The sequence below is a fragment of the Ambystoma mexicanum genome, chromosome 7p (assembly GCF_040938575.1).
Source record: "Ambystoma mexicanum isolate Mex_15411 chromosome 7p, UKY_AmexF1_1, whole genome shotgun sequence".
NCBI lineage: Eukaryota > Metazoa > Chordata > Amphibia > Caudata > Ambystomatidae > Ambystoma > Ambystoma mexicanum.
The window spans coordinates 665,784,777-665,806,609 of NC_090939.1; the positions used below are offsets into that span (position 1 = coordinate 665,784,777).

Sequence of the window (21,833 nt, forward strand, 5' to 3'; positions counted from 1 at the left end):
AAGTCAGCAGAGATTTTTGGAGAAGAATTTGGGGAATGTCTTCGGGCCTTGACTAAGAGCGTTAAGATTGTGCCTTCTCAGGTATACGCATCACACCAGCAAGCAACGGGAAATGACAGCAAAGAACAAGAATATCAACAGCAACGATTGCTACTCCCGGGGACTCCTATGTGCGTTCCTTTGTTCGCCGCTGGAATGAATAGCATTTCCATGTGCTCTTCGAGTGATCTTCTTACACTAGATGCAGTCAGAGTGGAGGGAAGCGTAACTTGGATTCCTGTCCATGACGTACAAAGGGATACCAAAGTCCCTCCACTGGCACCAGGGGAAGGGGAAGAGCAGTCCTAAAAAGATAAGTGTGCCCTAAAGAAACACAGTTCATGCCGGTGGAAGGGGCGCACAGAGATTGAGAATTGTTATTTATTTTTCAGACTGTAAAACAAAAGAATGTATTTAAAAATGTGTATGAAAATGTGTAGATATATTTCTCTCTTGATGTCGGTGGTATATGTTCTGAATAGTAGGAATGTAAAAGGGTCTGAGTTATCAAGTACTATGGATACGGCAGACAAATTGTTAAGAGCACAAGACCTTGAAATAGATTTAGTAAATAACTATGGCGATGTAAATTTAGAGACAGTAAATGACGCACACACCTTCGAAATCAGATAATACATGATATCATGATATGAAGAGGGAAAAAGAGGGGGAGAGAGAGACAGATCATTGTTCTATTTGTTCTCGTATCCCCCATACTTATGGTGTCCCTAGATTATTTATTCCCGATGAAGTAGAGGTTGCAGAGGCACAGTGTCTAGTGAACCTAGCCTTGTGCAGGGTCCAAGGGCAGTTTTAGGGGCAATCTGGAGCGGCTTCCACCTTTCCAGTTGAAGAAGGTTTACCATTAGATGAAGAAAAACAGAAGGCTGTCCATTGCATGTAAAGAGTACAGTTCAATCTTCAAGGACTAAATATTGTGAACAATAAACGGGAGCAAGGGGTGAAGAGTTGCAGAGCAGGAGGATTGGTGGGACTCCCTGAAAAATGGGGTGGCACAAATAAACTGAGTATGTGGAAGTGTATGGAAAAACTATGTGAACTTTTTAACATGGTTCAAAGAGCCAGAGAAGCCTGTTAAGATCCAGTTACTTACACATGTTTCTCTGTGTTTTAAGGGCGATGGCACAGTGGGCCAGATCACGAGTTAGGAGGTATCCCAGGTGGGATGCCGCCCAACATTACTAGCATTAGCACCCATCCATCTGGCAAAATTACAGCCGGATCATGGGTTGGGCGCTAACTAAGTCCCCATTCCCCATTGGGTCCATGGGGAATTTTCAGTGCAATTATTGTGCAGTAATACTGCCAGCGGTAATTGCACTGAAAACAGGCTTTTTTCCAGCATGGAAATGAAAACCCAAAGCTATTTAATATACACAATAAGGGGGGTCCTGAAAGTGTCTTTCTACTGGCCTATATCCCGGGTTAGAGTCTCAACCAGAGTCTTTAGCTCACTACCCTTTCACAGTAGAGACATTTCCAATACATATCCATCTTTGTCCTGCCCAAGGGCAGTCAAGAACCGAAATGCCATGCAATTCTCTTCTGAACAAGAGTACCAGTGTTGTCTGAGGTTGCTGTCGATACTCTTGTTCAGAAGAGAATTGCCTAGCATTTCGGTGCTGGACTGCCCTTGGGCAGGACAAAGACTGATAAGTAAGGGACATTTATCTTCTGTGAACGAATGGTGAGCTAAAGACTCTGCTTAAGACTGTAACCTGGGATATAGGCCGGTAGAGAGAAACTCCCAGGACCCCCCTTGTTTGTGCACAACCTGAGGGGGGTCTTGGAAAGGGGGACGGGAACTACTGATGACTCTTTTAGACATTTTATTCTTGGGTGCCTTCATGGATGAGCCTTACTATGAAAATTCTCATACCCATTTTTGTATTCTATTGAATTATCGTTGGTTCCTGTCAACTATGTCTACGGTGCTGCTCTACCAGAATGCCCTGAGCCGCTGCTATTGTCACTCACCTGTCTCTCTGCAGCAGCGATGGATGAGCCTCCCTTGACCCCGAGTTCTCACTTCCCCTGTTTCACCCAGAGGGATACCTCGATTTCTTGTAGGGAGCACACTCCATCCTGCATTCGCAGGGGCGCGATTCACTCATATGAATGATGCCAATGTATGTTGGCTGAGTTCAGATGCCACACGCTGTTATATGCCTTGACAGCGAGACCAAGTGTTCAAGGCGCCAGTTTCTTCACTGGCTAGAAAGTCCTTTCCACAAGTGAACGTTGCGCGGAGGATGTTGAATGTCCTGAATTGTCCGTATGGTCTTTGTTTGCCAAGGTATTTTGTGGGTGAGTAGCGCTGCATGTAGAAGTCAGCTGCTGGTAGGAATGCGCAGCATCTTGAATTTGAGCGTGCCTGGTAATGTCTCTCCCTTTCAGGAGTGGATTATGTGGAATTAGCGCCTCGAGTCCGGGTTCAGCGCTACTAGAGACTTAGTGGTCTGGTAAGTATGCACACAGGCTTTGGTAAGTATGCACCGCATTATGAGAGAGAGCGCAGTGAAATAAGTCTCTGCGTTATTTGGCCAAGCGCAATTAATAATGTCTCTTCTGTCTTTTGCAGCGGTTTTTGCGCTCGTACAACTGACCTGGATCCAGTGTCGCCGGTAGATTCGGTGAGTATGTGCAGCGTTACTGAAGTGCGTGTGCTAACGCAGTTCTTCTTTGTTCTTACAGGTGCCGGTGTAGAAGTCCCCTCTTGACCGGAGATAGCTGCGGCATGGAGAAAGCACGGAGGTCATCCAGTGCAAAAGCAGAAACAGAATGATCCGGAGCAGGTAAGCAGAAGCAGGAGGATCCGGAGCAGGGAAGCAGAAGAAAGATGATCCGGAGCAGGGAAGCAGATGCAGCTCACAGTAAGCAACGCAAAGCACTGGAAGAATCTTGGGTGTGGCTTATATAGCCAGCCACACCCAAACACTAGAGAGCTCATGCATCGTCACGCACTTCCTGTTTAGCAACAGGAAGTGGTAACCAGGAAGTTCCTACAAACACTAGGAAGGAATTAAAAGGAGGTATCTGCTATGGGTCTTGTGTGCCTATGCCACGCCTGCCAAGCCTCCACCCAGCTTGCCCGAACTATCTGCCTGGTACCCATGACCGCTATGATGGTCTTGACCCTCTTTAAGGCTAGGGCCACTGCCATTCCATCTCACATGGGTACTCAAACTGATTTTAAAATGGATACAGGAGTAGTTTTATGTCCTCCACAAGGTTGGAGTGAATATGTAAGACAACGTGTAGATTGCGGAATTGGTGGAAGGGCAAATTGGGATTGTCCAGCGGCGGAGCATGGGTGCGTTTGGACTAATATGAGAGATGGTTGTAAGATTTCATTCCCCCGAGAAGGTGAGATTGATCAGTTGGAAATTGGTTTGTTAGTTAATGTATTAATTGAAGGGGGGAATGTTGGGGTGGTTGATTAGGGTCCCGCGGGTAAAGAGAAGTTTGAATTGTGCACGCCATATTGGTGGCTGGGGTGACAGCGATGTTGACATAATGTGGCAGTTTAGTATGAATCTAGTTTAGCTAATGGGAACGAGGTGTTATTTTTATTGTTGTTGGTGCACATCAAGATAAGCGTCAAAACTGCTCATACAATATAAACGCAATACAGGTGTGTCATACTACACAGCACTTAAAAAAATCAGGCAGCATGGAGCTCTACATGTGCATGTAAGGTAAGAGATTGGAAATGGGAAAATCGGTGTGAAGGTATGCAGTAGTCCTGAACATACATGTACACACATGCATAAGAGTCTCTAGGGAAATAGGTTTTGGGCAGTATGAATATACAGATCTGTTTTGCCGCAGAATTCTCTGACAAGTTAGGAATTGCACTGGCTAAAAACCTGGGTTGGGCAATTGAGCTCCTTGTGACTGAAAAACTAAAGTGTTTGTGGAAGTACAGCAGTTGCGATGAATATCAGATGTTCAGTTTCGGGCAGGTGTTTTTTATGATCTAGGTGCATTGTGAAGGGGAGATGCAATCTCTGTAAGTATATAGGAGTCCGTTACTGGAAATTCTGGCCACCTGTTAGGGCTGGACAATTAAACCGGATGTGGGCTGCTTGCGGCAAAAGGAGCACTATAGATCATGGATTTTCAATAGAGTTGTCAAGATTTGGGTTGGGTCCATGTGGCTGGAATGGTAAGTCGCATAGTTTAGAATGAAATGTGGACACCAACATGTTTGGGCGATAAAACCTGCCACAATAGATCAAAAGGAAACGTGTTTGCTCTCCTCTTCTTTTACATCAATGGAATTTCCACAGAATAGCCATGTGCGTCACAAGTAGGGGTAAAGGTTTCTAACTAGATGGAACTTGTGATAATTGAAATTGTTTGTAAATTGTGTAAACATTGTAACTAGGAGATAGGACTATGACCAAATATGGAAAGGACCCAGAGAGAGGTGTAGTGTAAATATGAAACATGCAATTATAAGTTAAAAAGAGGATGGTGCTTGGATGAATGTATGGAATAAAACATGCAGGAACTAAAGGGAAAATGGTTACATTGTACAGGTTTAACCAATCATGGGTGTGGAGTTGGCACTGCTACAAAACCTTTACAAAACCTTTGGCAGTGTTTTACACTGTTGCAAATTGTAGAACATCTGTGTCTTTGTGTGGTTCAGGGAGACAGGTTAGTTTGACTCTTTGATGACATCTAACCCATCCTGGCCGTTTGTACAATAAACTTGCTTTATGGACAAAGCCTGTACTTACTCCTTAAGGGTGGCCCTGCTTTTGGTTACAGTGATCAAAGGCCCAATCCTACAACTCCCAAATGCAAAGTTCTCCAGTAACTCCGCCAAACTGTACACTGCGCATATACAGTGCATGCTACATGCTGGTTCGGAATTTTAAAAGCAGATCTGAAGGCAGGTCCGCCTCTTCCTGATAAACACAGTAGAAAGACTTCCAAATGCAAAGTTCTATAATAACTGTGCTACACACTGCCAACAATCTATGATTAATGCTGGAGCAATCCTAAATTCTGAGGGGTCTGTTATCCAGTGTTGCATTGAAAGTTTAGAACATGCTGAGGACACCAGAAAGAATTACATTTTCTGCGTGTTTAGTTTCAGTATTCCATATTCAGAGATATTCAGTATTTTCCCTAGATTTCCAGTAAGGTGGATGAAATCTTGTTCCATTGCAATCTTCAGTTAATCCTCAGTGTCATCTTTGTAGTGGTTTATCCTGCTGTTTATGTCACTTATCCGATCAACCAGTGGGCCCCATAGACAAGTTAAATGACATTGGCGAGAGGATGTGACATGAGTGAGACCTGGGAGACACCATATGATTCAGGGTACAATGAGGACATGGAACTTTAAAGCTTTACCAGTTGTGCACAGTTTTGTAGGTAGGAGGTACTCCATTTGAGCCCTTTCCCACTGATACCGTGGTGTCTCTTTATTGTTACAGAGAATCTGATGATCCAAAGTGTGAAATGCTGCAGATAGATCCAGTAAACCAAGTAGACATGCTTTCCCCTTGTCCATGATACATAATTCATCATTAACATTAATCGTAGTGGATTCAGTGCAACCTGCTTTAAACACTGAATGGTGGTCCACCAGCAGGTTGTTTTCCGTGATGCATGTGGAGAATTGCATAGCTACATAAGGGTTCTCAATCGTTTTAGCCTAAAAAGAGTAGCCAGTTATTGGTTGTGTTGTTTAGGTCTGCTGGGTCATTAGAGGGTTTCTTTAGGAGAGAGGTGATATTACCCGCATTTAAGCTGTTTGGAAAATTGGCAAAAGAAAGTAATGTGTGTGTAGCCAATCAAGTCCCAATATTTTGAAAGAAACCTTAACCAGTGAGTCACACATTGGGCCTCTGTTATGGCTGAATGGTTTGAGAGCACTGATGGTCTTTTCGAGGGAGACCAGATATAACAGATAAAAAGTATCCCAGCTGCTCTAAGCTTTGGACATTGCAGAGATGATCCCATTTAGAGTTTGTCTAGCACCAATCTCTTGTGTGAGTCACCTTATCTTCTCCATGAAGAACTATGAACATTTGAAATTTCTCAATGACATGATGGATCACTGATTTGGGGTGAAGGTAGTGGGTTTATCTCACCACCTCTGAGCGTTTCCTTGGCTAGTCCTTCTCTGCATAGATTTTGGTCTTTATGTGGCAGCCTTTGTGTAAATTATGCTCCATTTCTAATTTTGTGCAAGCAACATGTAGGCCATTTAGTCATTTCTGGGAAGGGTGTATGTACCATTACGGCCTTCCACTCTTTGTTCAGTTCAGCTGAGAACCAGGGAGTGCATTGATACGTTTCTCACTTTTCTGGGTCAGTGGGGCAATGTCATTGATGATGTTAACCAGGTGTGAGAAACCTGAATGCACTCTCACATTTACTCCCCAGGGATCTTCTGTTCAGGTGGCCAGGGAAGGGCCCTTGCTTTTGGATTCCCACCTTGGGAGTGGACCAGTGAGTGAGGATCACCTGGGTGGAGGGTCCTTGGGGATTGCGAAAAGGGTACCAGAAGGCGAGACATGGTATCCCCTATTTCCTGACAGTGGTTTACCTTACCGTCACTCAGCCTTTGTAGGATATTGTTACACAGATCCTACTTTTCCCCTTGAAGTGAGACCAAGTGCTGAGAAGAAGAAACTAACACCAAGAATAATGGAGATTACCCACAGGAAACACCAGTATAGTACTGGGACGAAGAAGAGGGAGCCTGAAGGCTATAGAACTGAGGGTCAGACATGTCCTGTTAATTGGACTAATTGGGGTCAATCAAATGAGTCTGGGACTTCACACATGCGGTCTATCAGACTCACAGGTGTATAAAAGGTGGAGTCTACAGAGTGTGAGGGGAGAGAGCAAGAAGCCTTTGAGGGGAGAGAGTTGGAGAGAGCAGAAGGAGAGCCATTGGAGTCTGTGGGACGCCGGATGAGAACGGGATGCCAGGACGCTGAAGGACAGCTGAGCAATGGAGGCTGTCATTGCATGGCGAGGGAGCAGTGTCTCCAAGAAGACGGAGAAGTCGGGAGAAGGGTACCGTGGAAAATACTGGCCCCTTTAACTGTGGCCAAGAACTACTCGTTCACCTGAATGGCAGTACCCATACAGGGATGTCTGAGGGCCAGGCGGTGAGACACTGACTTGAAATCCCAGAAAGCATCCGTTTGAAGAAACTGTACATTGCAGCCGGTGAGTTTCAAAAGGATGCGAGGAAACCTGGTGCATGTATCATACTTGCCAACCCTACCGATTTAGGCAGTAGGATACCGCTTTTTAAGCAGTCCTACCGCCTACCGATTTTTTTACACCAAATACCGATTTTTTTGGTTAAAAAAAAAAAATCTATTTTTTTTTTAATAATTTTTTTTTTGCCCACGCCAGCTCGTTGGAGTCTTAAAAGGGCTCCCCCGAGCTGGCGTACCGGGAGAATGCCTGGCATGCAGGCTTTTAATGTCAAAGGCACCCACGGCGGTGGGCTAAAGCACCCCTCCGCCGCGGGTGCCTTTGGCAAAAGGCGCCATTAGTCCCCCACCACGCCAGCTTGGGGGAGTCTTTCAAGGACTTCCCCGAGCTGGCGTAGCAGGAGAAGGCGTGGCATGCAGGCTGTTATTGTCAAAGGCACCCACGGCGGTGGGCTAAAAGCTCCCCTCCGCCGCGGGTGCCTTTGGCAAAAGGCGCCATTAGCCCCCCACCACGCCAACTTGGGGGAGTCTTTCAAGGACTTTCCCGAGCTGGCGTAGCGGGAGAAGGCACAGCATGCAGGCCTTTGATGTAAAAGGCGCCCACGGCGGTGGGCTAAAGACAACCCTCTGCCGCGAGTGCCTTTCACAAAAGGCGCCATTAGCCCCCCACCACGTCAACTCCGGTGAGTCTTTCAAGGGCTCCCCGAGCTGGCGTGATGGCAGAAGGCGTGGCAGGCGCCTCATTGTCATTGAATGCACCCGCGACGGCGGGCTCATTCAATGACAATGGGCTGCTGACGCACCCTATTCCTATCATTACCTCCTCGCCTGACTATTTTTGAAACTTTAAGATTCCTACAGATTTTTGGTCACAGAATGTTGGCATGTATGGTGTATGAAAGTGAACGGATTATATAGTAGTGGAGTGGTCACATGCAGTCGACACGTTCTCGAAAGCCTCCAAGTGAATTAAGGGAACAAATCAAAGTGAATGCAGTACTTGAAGTGAAACTTGCAGAAACATTATGTCGGAGTGAAACATGCTGAAAGCGATGAACGAGAAACCCAACGGGAGCCAGTGAAGTGCGAGCAAAATGCTAAGCGGGCAAAATAAAACTGTTATTGATAAACAAGCAAGCACATTATAGAAAGGAGAACTAAACGAGTATAAGATAAGGCAAACCCTGAATTTAAGAACTGGGGAAACGCTATAATCCACCACATTGATAAAAAGCTGGGAAAAGGTAACTGGTTGCATAACCTGCAACGGGTGGGCCATGCGACCTTAGACCAGGACATCCCAACAAGAATGGTGAAAGCAACTTCGAACTATGTTAAGGCTGAATATAACAGTATTTGATTGAAAGCAACTTCGACAGACAATGATGCTGAACATTGGTGTTTTGAGAATGAGAAAGAATATTTGAGTGAAAGTAACCTTGAAAGACACTAAAGCTGAACAGTGGTGTTTTGAGTATTTGAAGCTTGGGGAAAAAAACCCTGAGCTCTTTATGAACCATTATTGTTTTCGACATTCCTGTTTGAAGCTTGGAAAAGGGAACCCCTGAGCTCACTTGAAAAAATTGTTGCTCTGGACAATCCTGCTTGAAGCTTGGGAAAGGGAACCCTTGAGCTCCTCTGGAACTTTGTTGATGGGGTGAATCAGTGCTTAAGCTTGCACTTTGTGATTAAAACTGTGACCTGAACTTGTAAAGGGGGCTGGAGACTGCTCCAGACTTTTTGTTGAGCACTAGTCAAGTTGGCATATTCCTACACTTTCTTTATGAGATGTGAGGGCAAGCATAGATTTTGACACAGGCCGACATGTCAGTTCAACTTACAGACTTAGACTTTTCCTTAGTTTCTTTAGGTAGGGCTATTCCCACCATAGCTGCAGGTCAAATTAGGCATTACATCCATCCTGACATTTTAATAATGGTTTTCAAAAACGGTTACATCTGTTGTCTGTATCACTTCTTGATACCATGCCTGTCTCACACAGGGTATTGTGAAATTGGTCCTGATAGTGTCATTACCAATCTGTTCTGTGACAGGGAGGCAAGTCAGATACAGGGTGGGCAGTTTCCATGGACTGATGTGATGAATCAGAGATGATTCCCCCAGAAACTCCAACCTGGGACCCCTCTCATGTGACCAGGGAAAGGCAGACGCTTCCTGATCCTAACCCTAGGGGTGGTGTTCTGCAGGGGGAAACCGGTAGAGAGGAATGGGACAATCCCTTTAATAACTTCCCCAGAGACCCTGAGATTGCATACTGTAAAATCAAAGGTGGGGGGAAAAGCTGATTTTTACATTGAGGACTCCAAGTCCTGGGATGAAGAAGAGGACTGCAGACGCACGTGATTGCAAGTTGCAGCCCATTAATACTAATAGCCCACACCCAAGGGAGACTAGGAGGCATAAAAGGCCGCCTCAGGTGCAGGCCATAGAGCAGAGCAGCAGCAGGAGGTGGAGTAGTTGTACATCTACATGGCAGCAGAGCAGAAGTTAGAGGAAAGTAAAGACGTTGGGACCACTGTTGTGTACCAGATAGATACCGGTTGAGGGAGGGTCTCTTCTGTCCGCGACTTTGATTGCAGAAGCTGCACAGCAGGAAGCGATGGGATTAACAGCTTTTCCCTGGGGACCGGAGCTGCAGAGGTTGCGGAGCCAGAAGCGTGCAAATTGAAAGCTTTTCCGATTGTCAGTTGAGTGCTGGTGGCAGGTGAGCACCGGAGTGCCGTGGGGGCGAGGATAGCTCCTCTACCGACTGGTGTGGGTGGCGGGAAGCCGAGAAACAGAGGTTGCTGAGCTGTGCAAGAAGGCAGAAGCAGAGGGCCTGGAGGCAGTTAGGCAAACTGATGCGCATGACTGACCTGGTGAATTCACCAATAGATTGTGACACTGGAGTGCTTCGTAACTGGCCGCTGGCCAAGTCCAGGGGCCATAGGCACAGAAATAAGATAAACAGAGTGACATGGAAAAAGAAACCTGTTTTTGAATACCGGACTGATATAGCAGACTTATTATTCTATTGCAAATCAAGCTGACTCAAACAGAAGGAGGAGGCAGAGCAAGAACTTAACGATCAGACCAGGAGGGTGTGATTGTATCTATGCGGGTCAGATTAAAAGGCAACAAAAAGAGAGGGCAATAACCCAAGAAACCAATACAAACAACTATTGACCAAGCCAAAAGAGAATCATACCAACACAAGTTATAAAGAACCAACATTGCCAAAGCCAAGAAAGGGCAATTAAGAACTCAAGCTTTTGTAAAACATACTGCCCATATGTAAAGAAGGTCATAGGTGGAACTGGCTTAAACCCACATTGTCAAAGCCAAAGTGTGAGAGTGAGATAGAAACATTGCTAGAATTTGGTTAATGAAGAAGTGGGGAAACAGCTGTGGCAGCAGGGCTGTCCTTCTGATAGAAGATATTCAGAAGGAATGGAGCATAACCTGCATGTGTGTGGCAATCACAAGTGTGTAACAAACAGCACCAATGTGTTCCTTGTTTTACCAGAAGAAATACTTAAATTTGAAGTTGTGAAGCAAGAGACAATGCTAACGTGTTGGAAATTAACCTTTCCCACAGAAGTATGTGTAGTTAGTAGTTTATTCAGTCCTGGCAGGAGAGTACACCAGGGCAGAGGACCTTTTAGTGGAAGGCCTGGCAGGTGAGCGGACCAGGTGAAAGTCATTGAAGTACTGTGGTGTGGTGTGATTAAACATCTTGAAGTGGCAGAACCATTAAGATGTTTTTCTGAGCGGGTACAGAATGATCCTGACAAATTAATATCACTCAAGCAAGTGTTGTGTGAACTGCTGCAGAGTTATATAACATTGTTAAAACAAGTGCTTTCTGAACTGTTGCTGAACTATGTTGACAAAGACATTTGTGTTGATGAGTTGTTTTGAGCTCTTTGTCACCAGTGGAAAGAGAAAAACCTTGTTGAATATTTGTGAACTGTTGGTTGAATTCAAGTTGGAACTTTTTGTTATCCAGTTGGAACCAAAAGAACTAAAGTGGAACTTTTACAAGACAGAATGTCCTTATCCTTTTGGAACTGCTGAATGAAATCTTGCTTGAACGTGGGGAAGGGGAATTCACCCAGATAAGGAGAGCCTGTCATCAAGTTGTGAACATAACTGATATATTTGTTTTATTTGCACTGCCATAATGCCTTATTGAGTTGTTGTATGCACAAGTATGAGGGACAGAAACCTTTCATTAGAGCGTTTCCTTTCGAATTTATTAGGCATGGAAATCCTCGTGAGGATAGGGATAACGAGGCATTCATCCGCCCTTTTGAGTTAATAAAATGCCATCTTTTGAAAACTCTTCGCAAAGTTTTCCGCCTCACATTTCTGACCCCTCACACTAATGCGTGATGCACATGAGGTGTTTTAGTTGGAACCCCCTGGCAGACTGAGGTCTGTGATGAGAGAAAGTTGTGAATGCATGGTATATGAGAGGGAATAAGGACTCCTTTCCTATTTTCATGCTCTGCATGTTGTGTGAAGAAAATGTCAACAGGCATGAGTTGCATTTATTGGGTACAGAGTATTTCCATTGATGTTCGTAGAAATGGTGGTTCCGGCATGAATATGGGTGTGAAGTATAGACAGCCTTTTGAATTATTTCCGTTCACCACTGAGTGAAAATGGTCAATAAAGTGTTTTGAGAATTCTTAGTGTGAAGTGTCTGAACATTTAAACTGCATTCTTTGAACCAAGGCCAGGTGGGTATGAGATATCAACACTATTTGTTATATTTGTAAGTTCAAACAAAACAGATTCCTTTTTTTGGTCACCATGTTGCTTCGAATTTTAAGAGCCAACACATGTTTACTCAGAAAACATCATAAGCAGAGACTTCCAATTGCTAAGAAATGACTAGTGGTTGTTTTGAGCATGACATCAAAACAGGAGCCGGAGTACTCACTTCAATATTGATGTTCAAGCCTCTCAGAGAGTAGAATCACTAAATCAAGTGAGATCAAAGGTTTTGTCCAGTGATCCCATGGAGGCCAACAGAAAGGGAAACATTTTATGTTGGTCAGCGGCAATGAGGAGGGTCAGAGGGATTCTGGGGAAATTCCACTAAAGTTCATGAAAACGCTAAAACCACACATAAAATATACACACATGTATATATACACACATGTAGACAATACAAATATGAGTTCCAAAACCAATGATCATTATCCTGGTCAGTTCTGCTAACACAATCAGTGGTGAGCTGCTATGCCAAGGGACACCCACTACATACTCTACTCATGGTCAACAGAGCTCAAATGCTGTGATGGCTCAGTGTTGTCTTAACCACATATTAACAGCTAGCTTCTTTCCTGGCTTACTCCCCACATGTGCCCATCAGGCTACTAGAGGGTCCTGGCAGATCAAGTCAGCAGTCCACAAGAAATAGTATTGTGCTCAAATTCTGACAGAAGACACACACTTACTGCCAAAAGGATTTCGGTCGTGGATCGGGACTACAAAATCAGACATTCTGCATAGATTTTCACTCACACACACAGTGACTAGATTCCCTGCCTGAGCATGGGTGCCAGAAGGAAAGGGGCCCAGAGGCAGCTTGCTGCCTGGGTCAATGGATGTTGGGCCCTGGGGTGGTATGGGGAGGATCCCCTGGGCCCATGGCAGGAGACAGTCACATTAGCCAAGTACGCATCATTTTTAGCAACCCTCCTTCCCCAGGTGTGAAAGCACATAGCTCTCCTTAGATGGACCCACAGGAAAAAACCCTCTAATTGAAGGCTCTCCAAGGGAAGGCCTCAGTGAGTCTGGAGAGAAGGTATTGATGACTGGCAGCTGGTACCTCCACTATCAGAAGCTCTGAAACTTAATTTCAGATTTCGCCAGACCTGCACTCAATCTAAAGGTCCACAAACACAGAGTTTGTGAAATCTGCAGTTCCCAGAACATTGGAAAACTGATGTGGGGAGCCACTGTAACTCAACTGTGTCAACTACGAGCATGCCTCATGCCGGGTAACCATGGTAGCCATGTTCCTACTCTCCTAACATTTCAAATAACTCAAATGAACTAGAAAACCTACCTGAAGGCTTTCCAACCTCTACTTCCTATGCACACACCACTCAAAGGCCACAGATCAGTGTAGGCACATGTTGGGAGGGTCAGAGAATCCATTATAATATCCAACATGACCTAGGCCAGATATAGGCTTTCCTCACCTTGCGAGGCCAGATAAACTCTAGGTTTTCCTAAATGATCCAATCAATCCCTGTCTACAATGTATTTCCCCTCACAAGTGCAAACCCTCAGAGTAAGATCCATCAATGGGGAAGGGTCAGAGTATAAATGCATCTGATGAAAATCACTAGGTGAGGATCTTTGGAGTAGGTTGTGGTTGATGATTGTAGGAGTTGAGAGCATTACAAGGATTATGGAACAGTGGCAGTTGTTGGAGGTGAGGGAGGAGGCAGTAGAAGTTTGTACGAGGTGGTATCAACAGGTGGGGACAGCAGATATTTCAAAGATGTACTTACAGGTAGTAACAGCAGGAGGAGGTAGAAGATAACTGGAGGAGGTGATAACACCACTTATAGGTGGTCCCCATGTCCATAAGAGCAGGAAGGTTCTGGCAGATCAGGTCGGCCATAGGCAAGAGTAGACGTTAGGCATGGGAACTAGAAAGGAACATGAAGGAGGTTGTCAGTTCAGAGGGGCAGAAGATAAGGGAGCCGAGGGGTGCAACTTTGGAGTATGGGAATGGACTGGGGTCTAGAAAGTTGTGTTAGAGATGGCAGTCTCCAAACCCAACTTGATCTATACTGCAAACTGCTCAAGGAAGTTCAACAAGTCCAAGAGGAGCTAGAAACAGTGGACTTGGAACTAGACCAGAAGCAAAGAACTGGGTGTTGGAGAGCCATGGTTATAGGGCCCAGGACGTCCTGCATCTACTTAGCATAGTGAGCTTTCCCATCAAGGCACCGTATGACTGCACATCTCAGGGACAGAGGGTTTGTTTGGTGAACATTGAGACTTGTTTTAATTTGCCAATTTCTATTTCTTTGTTGAACATTAGGACTTGTATACATAAAAAGTATACATCCTACCTATTGTATCCAGTTGTCTGTGCATCCCATCAGGCTTCCATGGCAAAATATACATATATATTTTTAGGTCTTTATACAAGAAACTTTGAGGATATCAACGTTAAAACCTCTGCGACCAATGAATTTAAGAATAAAAATGTTGCATTGGTGTGGGAAACAACGGATACATAGAGTTCCACCCCTCCGTTGAATCGAACCGACTTGATTGTGTTTCTTACAAACTGCTTACTGTGCCATAAGACATTTTCGGGCACTCATCAATTGTAGTGATTCAACAATGGTTTAATAATGGCCCTTTCTGATTACACGTGTTTCGACACATCTTTGTGTCTTTTTCAAATCAGGGCAAATCTGTTTCTTTACTTATCAAAAAGGAAAATGGCATATAGTGTAACATTCAAATATACAGGAGCAATTTGAAAACAAAATGTTTCGAAAAGGAAATAAAATAACGTGGTTTAACGTATTGATAACATTGAGGATTGCATATTTGACAAATTAAGAAGAAAGCCAATAGAGAATAAAACCACAGCTGAACATACAAATGCAATGGAAAGAAACCACAGAGAATGGGGTGGGGGAGCGGGGGGGTTGGTAGGGATTCGACAAACACCGTGGAAAAAAATATAAAGGGAAAATTAGGAGAATTCTAAACCCATTTGGTGCTACTCAAAATCTTAATCACAGGTGTTTGTCATAGTATTCATCATATTAGGCCTCCTGTTAGTGGAACATTTTAATAAAGATCAGTTAGATCTTGAAACTCTTAGAATTAGTAATATTAAAAAAAATTGTTTGGTCTTAAAGTCCTGAGTTCATATCGTCACTAATTGACAAATGGAGTCCCTAAACCATGACTTCCGTGTTCAAATATGCTTCATATAAGGGTAACAAAGGAGTCAAAGGATGTCTTACCATTATTTGTTTAAAAAATGGTTCACATTGTGTGGTTGCTTGAGGTAAGTTCTTGGGTTAAATCCTGCCTATGGTATAATGACCATTGCTTTTCAGGGTTGCTAAAACATAGGCTAATGTCTTATCACATACATATTTGCTGGTTATTCCTTCGTACATGTTAGTTAAATATGATGCTTCTTATTTAATGCGCATTAATGTTTGTGCGCACGTCTGTTCCAATTGTAGAAACCATAGCCGACTCATAATTTATAACTTAATTCCTAAAGCCCTTCCTGATCTTAGTTCTAGTAAACATGTTTTTGCTAATATGCGCATCATTGTTACGAAATGGTGGCTTGTAACTGGAGTAATACTTGTGACTGTGCTTTCATGGCGTGTTCGTTATACGCGCTGCGGGGTTACCGAAGTGCTTGTTTGCATTAAGAATTCCCAAGCACGTATGTTAGCATTGTGTAAAGTACATGGGGAAATTCACAAGAGTCTCTACCTGGTGAGGATAGCGGTCGCATAGATATCGCGGCTGCCGTTTTCTTTTCGCATTTCTCACTATTGTCTAAATATTGATAAGTCACATAGACCTCACGGTTCGTGTTGTCTTAACGCATAGCTTACTTATTGGTTAATCTGAATGGTGGGCAACACGGGCCCCATGGCTTACCTGTTAAAACTTATCAATGCCTTTCGACATGGACTAGATAGACACTCAGTGTTTCCTGCAACAATATAACAAAATGGGTCCTACCTTGTCTCCGTAATTGGATTGAAGCTATAGAGACCTCACCTGCTTCACCCTCTCTCCGCCTCTGACACGGCGAACAGAGGATGTGGCAGTGAAAACCTCGAAAGGGAAAAAAACCTGTGTCGCTTGAGAGCGGAGATTGACAGGAGATGGAACTGGAATCCAAGTGGTTTCCCCTGAAGGAGTTCTTTTGGGATCGCGGAAGATGACGCCTACGAAGTCCGGAAGCGGGAACTGTGAGGTGTCAGCGACTAGGAAGAGCTTTGGGGTGAGAAGGTAAAAAGGTGAGTGTTGGTTATAGGGAGGCGGGTAGGTCAGATGTATAATGAGGGTTACGGCTCTACCAGCCCGGTCGAGGAGCGGGTTGAGGTAAGAAAATAGTTCCGGAAATGTATGCTGGGAGTTGTAGTCTGTGAGGTGGCAGAACCCTGAATACGACAGCAAAGGTAAAAAATCAGTATAAAGGAAGAGTCTTTCTAGCAACCGCAGAATGTTTGACAAAAGGAGAGATTTTAACCTACAATTCGGAGGCGACTTGGACGGCTGATTCTGCGGCTGATATGACCAATAGCTCGTGGGAGCGGAATTGGGAAGGTGGAATAGTCCTAGGAGGAAGAAGAGGTTAGAAAGAAAGGAGATTGTGAGAGATAACCTCAGTAGCAAGAAAAAAAGTATCGGGCAATGAAAACAGAACTTTCCTATGCGATAACTTACGAAGCGTGACCACCATAAGCAGTAGCAACGCATTGCGGTTTCTCTTCCGGGCGTTAAGTACCGTGGCCAGGTTAGGGGGCCGAGTCTCCCCAGGTGACAGTGTGGGCACTGGACCGTCCGCTTGTGCGAACAGCGCCCTCTTGGGAGGAATGTTGTGGAGAGAAGGCATAAAGTGCCAACGGCGCAATAAAGACCACTTCCATACGCTGTTTGTAACATTACCTGAAAATGATGTTTTTTGGCGCATCTCGTGTCGGTTGCTATGGAAGGCAACGTTTGATTCAGTACCTATTTAAGGCTGTCTCTATGGAAACATGGTCGTCTTACCTTGATTTCCATAGCACTAGAGAGCTTGGTGGCCATGTTTTGGGGAAAACAATGTATTCTGTATTTGAAGCGTGTTTTTTGGTTGTGTATGTCTTCAAAATGTAGATACTTTTTTTGTATTAATAAAAACTGTTAAATGTATAGGAATACATCTATTCATGGATTAGATATATTAGCACAATCGTGTATTATACAATTATTATTAGTCAATTTAAGGCTGTCATTATAGAAACTGGTCTTTCCTTAGTTTCCATTGCACTAGAAAATTTTACTTGCGAGGGTATCGAATGTAAAGGTTAGTGTTCTTCAGTTTGTGGCTGCCTTGTGAGGTGGACCTGAGAATGTATGAAATGGTAACTCTAAAAACACAATTGTGATTAAATTGGTACTATTAGTAGCTATTTGTCTCTTTTCATCATTTAGAAAACTGTGTAGCAATAACAGACAGACAATATCACATAGATGTAGGCATGTTACTAACAGCAGAGACAATCTGTGTTTTTGACGGGTGGGTATAATATATATATTATATATATATATATATATATATATATATATATATATATATATATATATATATTATTTATTTAGGTGTATTTACATATTATGTGGTCCCGAGAATACTGTTGCCTAAATTACTTAAGGATTTTTCCTTTTGTGCAGCTGTATATTTTATATTTTATACTAGCACACCTTTGGGTTTGGGGGTTAAGAAATGAAGGGATTTTTGCAAATACCAATTTTGCACCTGCCAGGGCAAACCACAATTTCACAGTCTTGCATATAGAAAATCGAGCTGTTTTCTTAAGGTTGTATGGAAGCCCTGTTAAGGTAAATTAAGTTGAATGTTCTGAGCATCCTGACAAGCTTTGCCCACATGTGGCATGCCAATTTAGTGTGAGAAAGGTCCATTGACCTAATCAGATGAAGATAATGTTTGACAAGCTCTCTAACCTCAAAATCCAATATCATTTAAACCAATCAACTGATTCTGCATTACACATTCCAAAATCCCCCAGACTTGGACTTTCTCATTGTCCTGGCCTCCTTTCTGCACCAGCCTCGTGGGTTAAACCAGTTTCTTCTAACGTTCAGCTTAATTCTTGTACCCACTTGACAACCCATTTCCAGACATCTAGGAATCCAGGATCTGGATGGCTTTCCAGTCACTCAATCCTGCGTTCTCAACTTGCTAGCTCGGGTGGAATTTGGCATCGAACTACATAGGGGGTTTTAGTAAAAGAGCACTGCCATTCAGGCATAGCCACGCCTCTGCCTGGTTGGGTCATATGCACGGTATGGGAGATTGTAGATATGCACTTAGTAAATACCCCCAGGCATTCAGTAATCTCCTTCAGCTGAGAAAGTGTGCAGTAAGTGTACTGCAATTTTATTTCACATGGTGATCTTGGGCCTTAATGGGAAACACTGCTAAAGTGTGGAGCAATGTCTTCATAGGGAGATGCAAATTACTACAGGGAAAACTGATACTTTTGAGTAGCATTTGTGGTTCTTTCAGAAGAGAGAGCATCATTCTCTATTTAACCCATCTTTGACTTACCATGCATTCATTACATGGGGCATTAGTTGGAGTAGTAGAAGTCCCTGATTCAACAGACATAGATGGCCACTGGTTAGGGAAATAAGGTTGGGTTGATACTGCAGATCAGGATTTTCTCACCATTTTCTGAAAGAAGCATGGGATTAGCTGGGGGAAATGTAGGCTCCAGTATAAAGAGCCTCCGAGAGATAGGAGCTGCCTGGAAAGGAGTCTACCTCGTTACGTATAAAGGAAAATATAAAATAGAAAATTGGTAATTATTACTTGATAGGGTTTACCCCAATAATTCAAGAAAAAAACGTTTAAATGCAAGTTTACTGTACATTTGTCCTGGTATAAAAAAAAAAATCGAAGTCCATAGTACCTGACAAGGGGATCAGGGGTTGTGGGGGTGTCCCCTGCTCCCCTAGTTTGGCATTATGGGCTGCAGGGGTTGTGGGGGCCCAGGGAGCGGGGGGAAACAAAATACCCAAACCTCGAATTACAAAATGCAAACAAGTGGGCTTTGTAATTTTGTAATTCAAGCTTTTGGGATTCGGTTTTAGAACGTAGAACCACTTGATAAACTCAGAGGTACAAACAGGACCTAATGTGCGGGAGGGGTATTCAATGGTAGAGGAGGAAGAGCTTGCCCCATTTTCAATTTGTGTGACACCTCAATGTGGAGGTGCACAAACAATGCTCCCCAAAGGCAGGTGCTTTGACCAGACATTGAACACATTCCTACCCACTGTCCTGCAGCAAAGGCATTACAGGCATGCCCCACCACTGCAGCTTCTGGTTCGTGCCATGGTATTCACCTTTCCAGTCTGTAAACAGCGAGCGATGCAGAGGCCTACTCATGGAGGGCCTGCCCCACGACACCTCATGCCTGACAGATGCAGCCATCTCTTGACTGAGTCCGATACAGTGCCAAAGCAGATGTCTAACTGTGCTGCTTGGAGGACAGTATATGGCTGGGCACACAGTAGGCAATATAGCATCTATGATTTCTAGATTCACTTTGAGTTTGAAATCCTGTTTCTTGGTTGGACTCGCTGCACCATTTATAACAGAGTATGGTTGTCATGTGGGTGCCTAAACAGACCATTTCACCTCTTGAGCAAAACAACTCAAGATGCTCTCAAAAGGGAAACTTCTGTCATCTGCAAATTGCTGGCTTTCGCTGCTGCAGGGGCTTGGTGGAGAAACCTTTAGCATGGAGCAAAATACAATTATTATGGGAGTAAAGTGTGTGTGTTTCTTAGTGAAAATCTGCACACCCACAGCTTCTGCTTGCTCTTACCTACAAGAGCAATTCAGCACAAAAATTCAAGCTGACTCTCCCATGAGCAAGCGGACCAAAAGTGATCACAGATGCATCTCATGGCTACCGCCCAACAAGGAACAAACATGTATATGGTGTTGTTACAGGGACTTTAGTTCAGAGGAAAACTGCCTCATGCTGGAATGCCCTTGTGGGTTGGACCAGACTGTTACGCAATGGATACGTCTCTTTTAGGGAGAGACAGAGGGTTACGTGGGTTTGTGGATCTTCCTAAGTGAAAACCACCCACAAAGAACAGGTTCCTGGCCCTTGTTCATTCTCAGTAGAGCAGCTCTCATACACATTTGGCAGGACAAGGAGAGTTCTGGAATCTTGTATCTATGTGGTTCTAGTTAGGCAATATGACCCGAGGAGGGGGGGGCATTACCTGTTAGGTAATGCCCCCCGGCCATATTAAGAAGCCTGAGCAAAGCAAAACCTTTAACAGAGCCCTGGGGGCATTACCCGACCGGTATTGGCCCCCCTCTGAGGGTCACTGTGCAATTAGTACCCCGGCACGTCGTACCGGGGTAATTGCATTTTTTTTCCTAGTTGAGAAACAGCGCTGCAACTGTTTCTCGACTTAAGAAAAATAAAGCAAAAAAAAATTGGCTGCTAGGGATCGGGAGAACGGTCTACACGTAGTCCTTTCTCCCTTTCCATGGTGGCCATTCAGATGAGTCGAAAAAAAAGTCAACTAAAGAAATGGCTGCCATGGAACAAGGAAAAGGGGTGTAGTCCCTTCACCCTTTCCGTGGCAGTCAGGCAGGGTAGGAACCCCGGGACCGCTGCGGTGAAGCAGAGGCTTCAGAGCCTTCTCAGCGAGGTAAGGCCCAGGCGAGGGCCAATGAACTTGCTTGTAATAAGCTCATTGACCCTCATTGGGTACTCATATACATTATGTTACAGACAGATTTCACCTTTCATGTTTAGCCGACCCCATTCTTTGCAAAACATTTTGGGAACTGAAATAGAACAACCTGCAAGTATCCAAGTAAAATATAAAGCTATGAAAGCAGCAATAACATTCCCCATGTATGTCAGTGCCAGTATTTGAATGGCAGTGGATTATGCTTCTACATGCCTAATCAATAACCTGCATTGTGTATGGACAGTAGACTAACATTACAATAACCATTTAAAGAGTGCTCTAGTGGTGGACCTCTACCTAGTGAGACATAACACAGCTTCCAGACAGCAGCCTATGCTACGAGAGCTTGCAGAGGGCCACTTTCCTTCAAAGAGTGGCCTTTTCAACAGCACCTGACCATGGACTAATCCCAATGGACGCACAGAATGCAACTCAAAGTACTGTGCTACAGTTGAAAGATGCCAGCCCAAACACTGGCTACCCAAACCTTGGACAGCGCTCTGCTGCTCTCGAGCTAGGTTTAAACAATATAATAAAATAAAGAGGCTGGTAACTCTACCCCAAGATTCCTCTGTAACCTTTTACCTTTATACACCCCATTCCATCCTCCCAGCTGGGCGTTGCCATCTCGGCCCTCTAGATGGCCTCCATGATCGGATGTGAAATAGGTTAGCGTGTTGTTTTCCAAACCACCTTCACGAAGAGCATCAAGTACACCACCTAAAATGTAGATATAGGTATGAGAAAAGTGCGTATTAATCAGTGTGCTTACCCTCGGTGTTAAGTTAAAGAGAGTTATCTTCCTATTTTAGTTAGTATTGATTTCCTCTCAAGAATCTAACAACATTTGCGGCCTGGCAGCAAAACCCAACACAGACTGGTATCCACTAGTCAGTCTGTAAGTAAGAAAAAACAGTGTGGGTAAATTGGGTTACTTGCACCTAGCCTACAAATAGAGCAGAAAATCGATAAGTAAATATTATAAGTGCATAGTTTATTGGTTGTAAACCAAAGTTAATTTTGACAATTATTAGAAAG

General features: G+C 44.0%; 1 protein-coding gene across 1 annotated transcript in view; it reads right to left on the reverse strand.

Moving 5' to 3' along the window:
- LOC138526245 (arylsulfatase D-like) overlaps window positions 1-21,833 on the reverse strand; it is a 567,118-nt gene that overhangs the window by 61,921 nt on the left and 483,364 nt on the right. Inside the window, exon 7 of the mRNA XM_069636738.1 lies at window positions 21,381-21,515. Coding sequence (XP_069492839.1) covers window positions 21,381-21,515 — 135 coding nt within the window. The remainder of the gene's footprint in view (window positions 1-21,380; window positions 21,516-21,833) is intronic.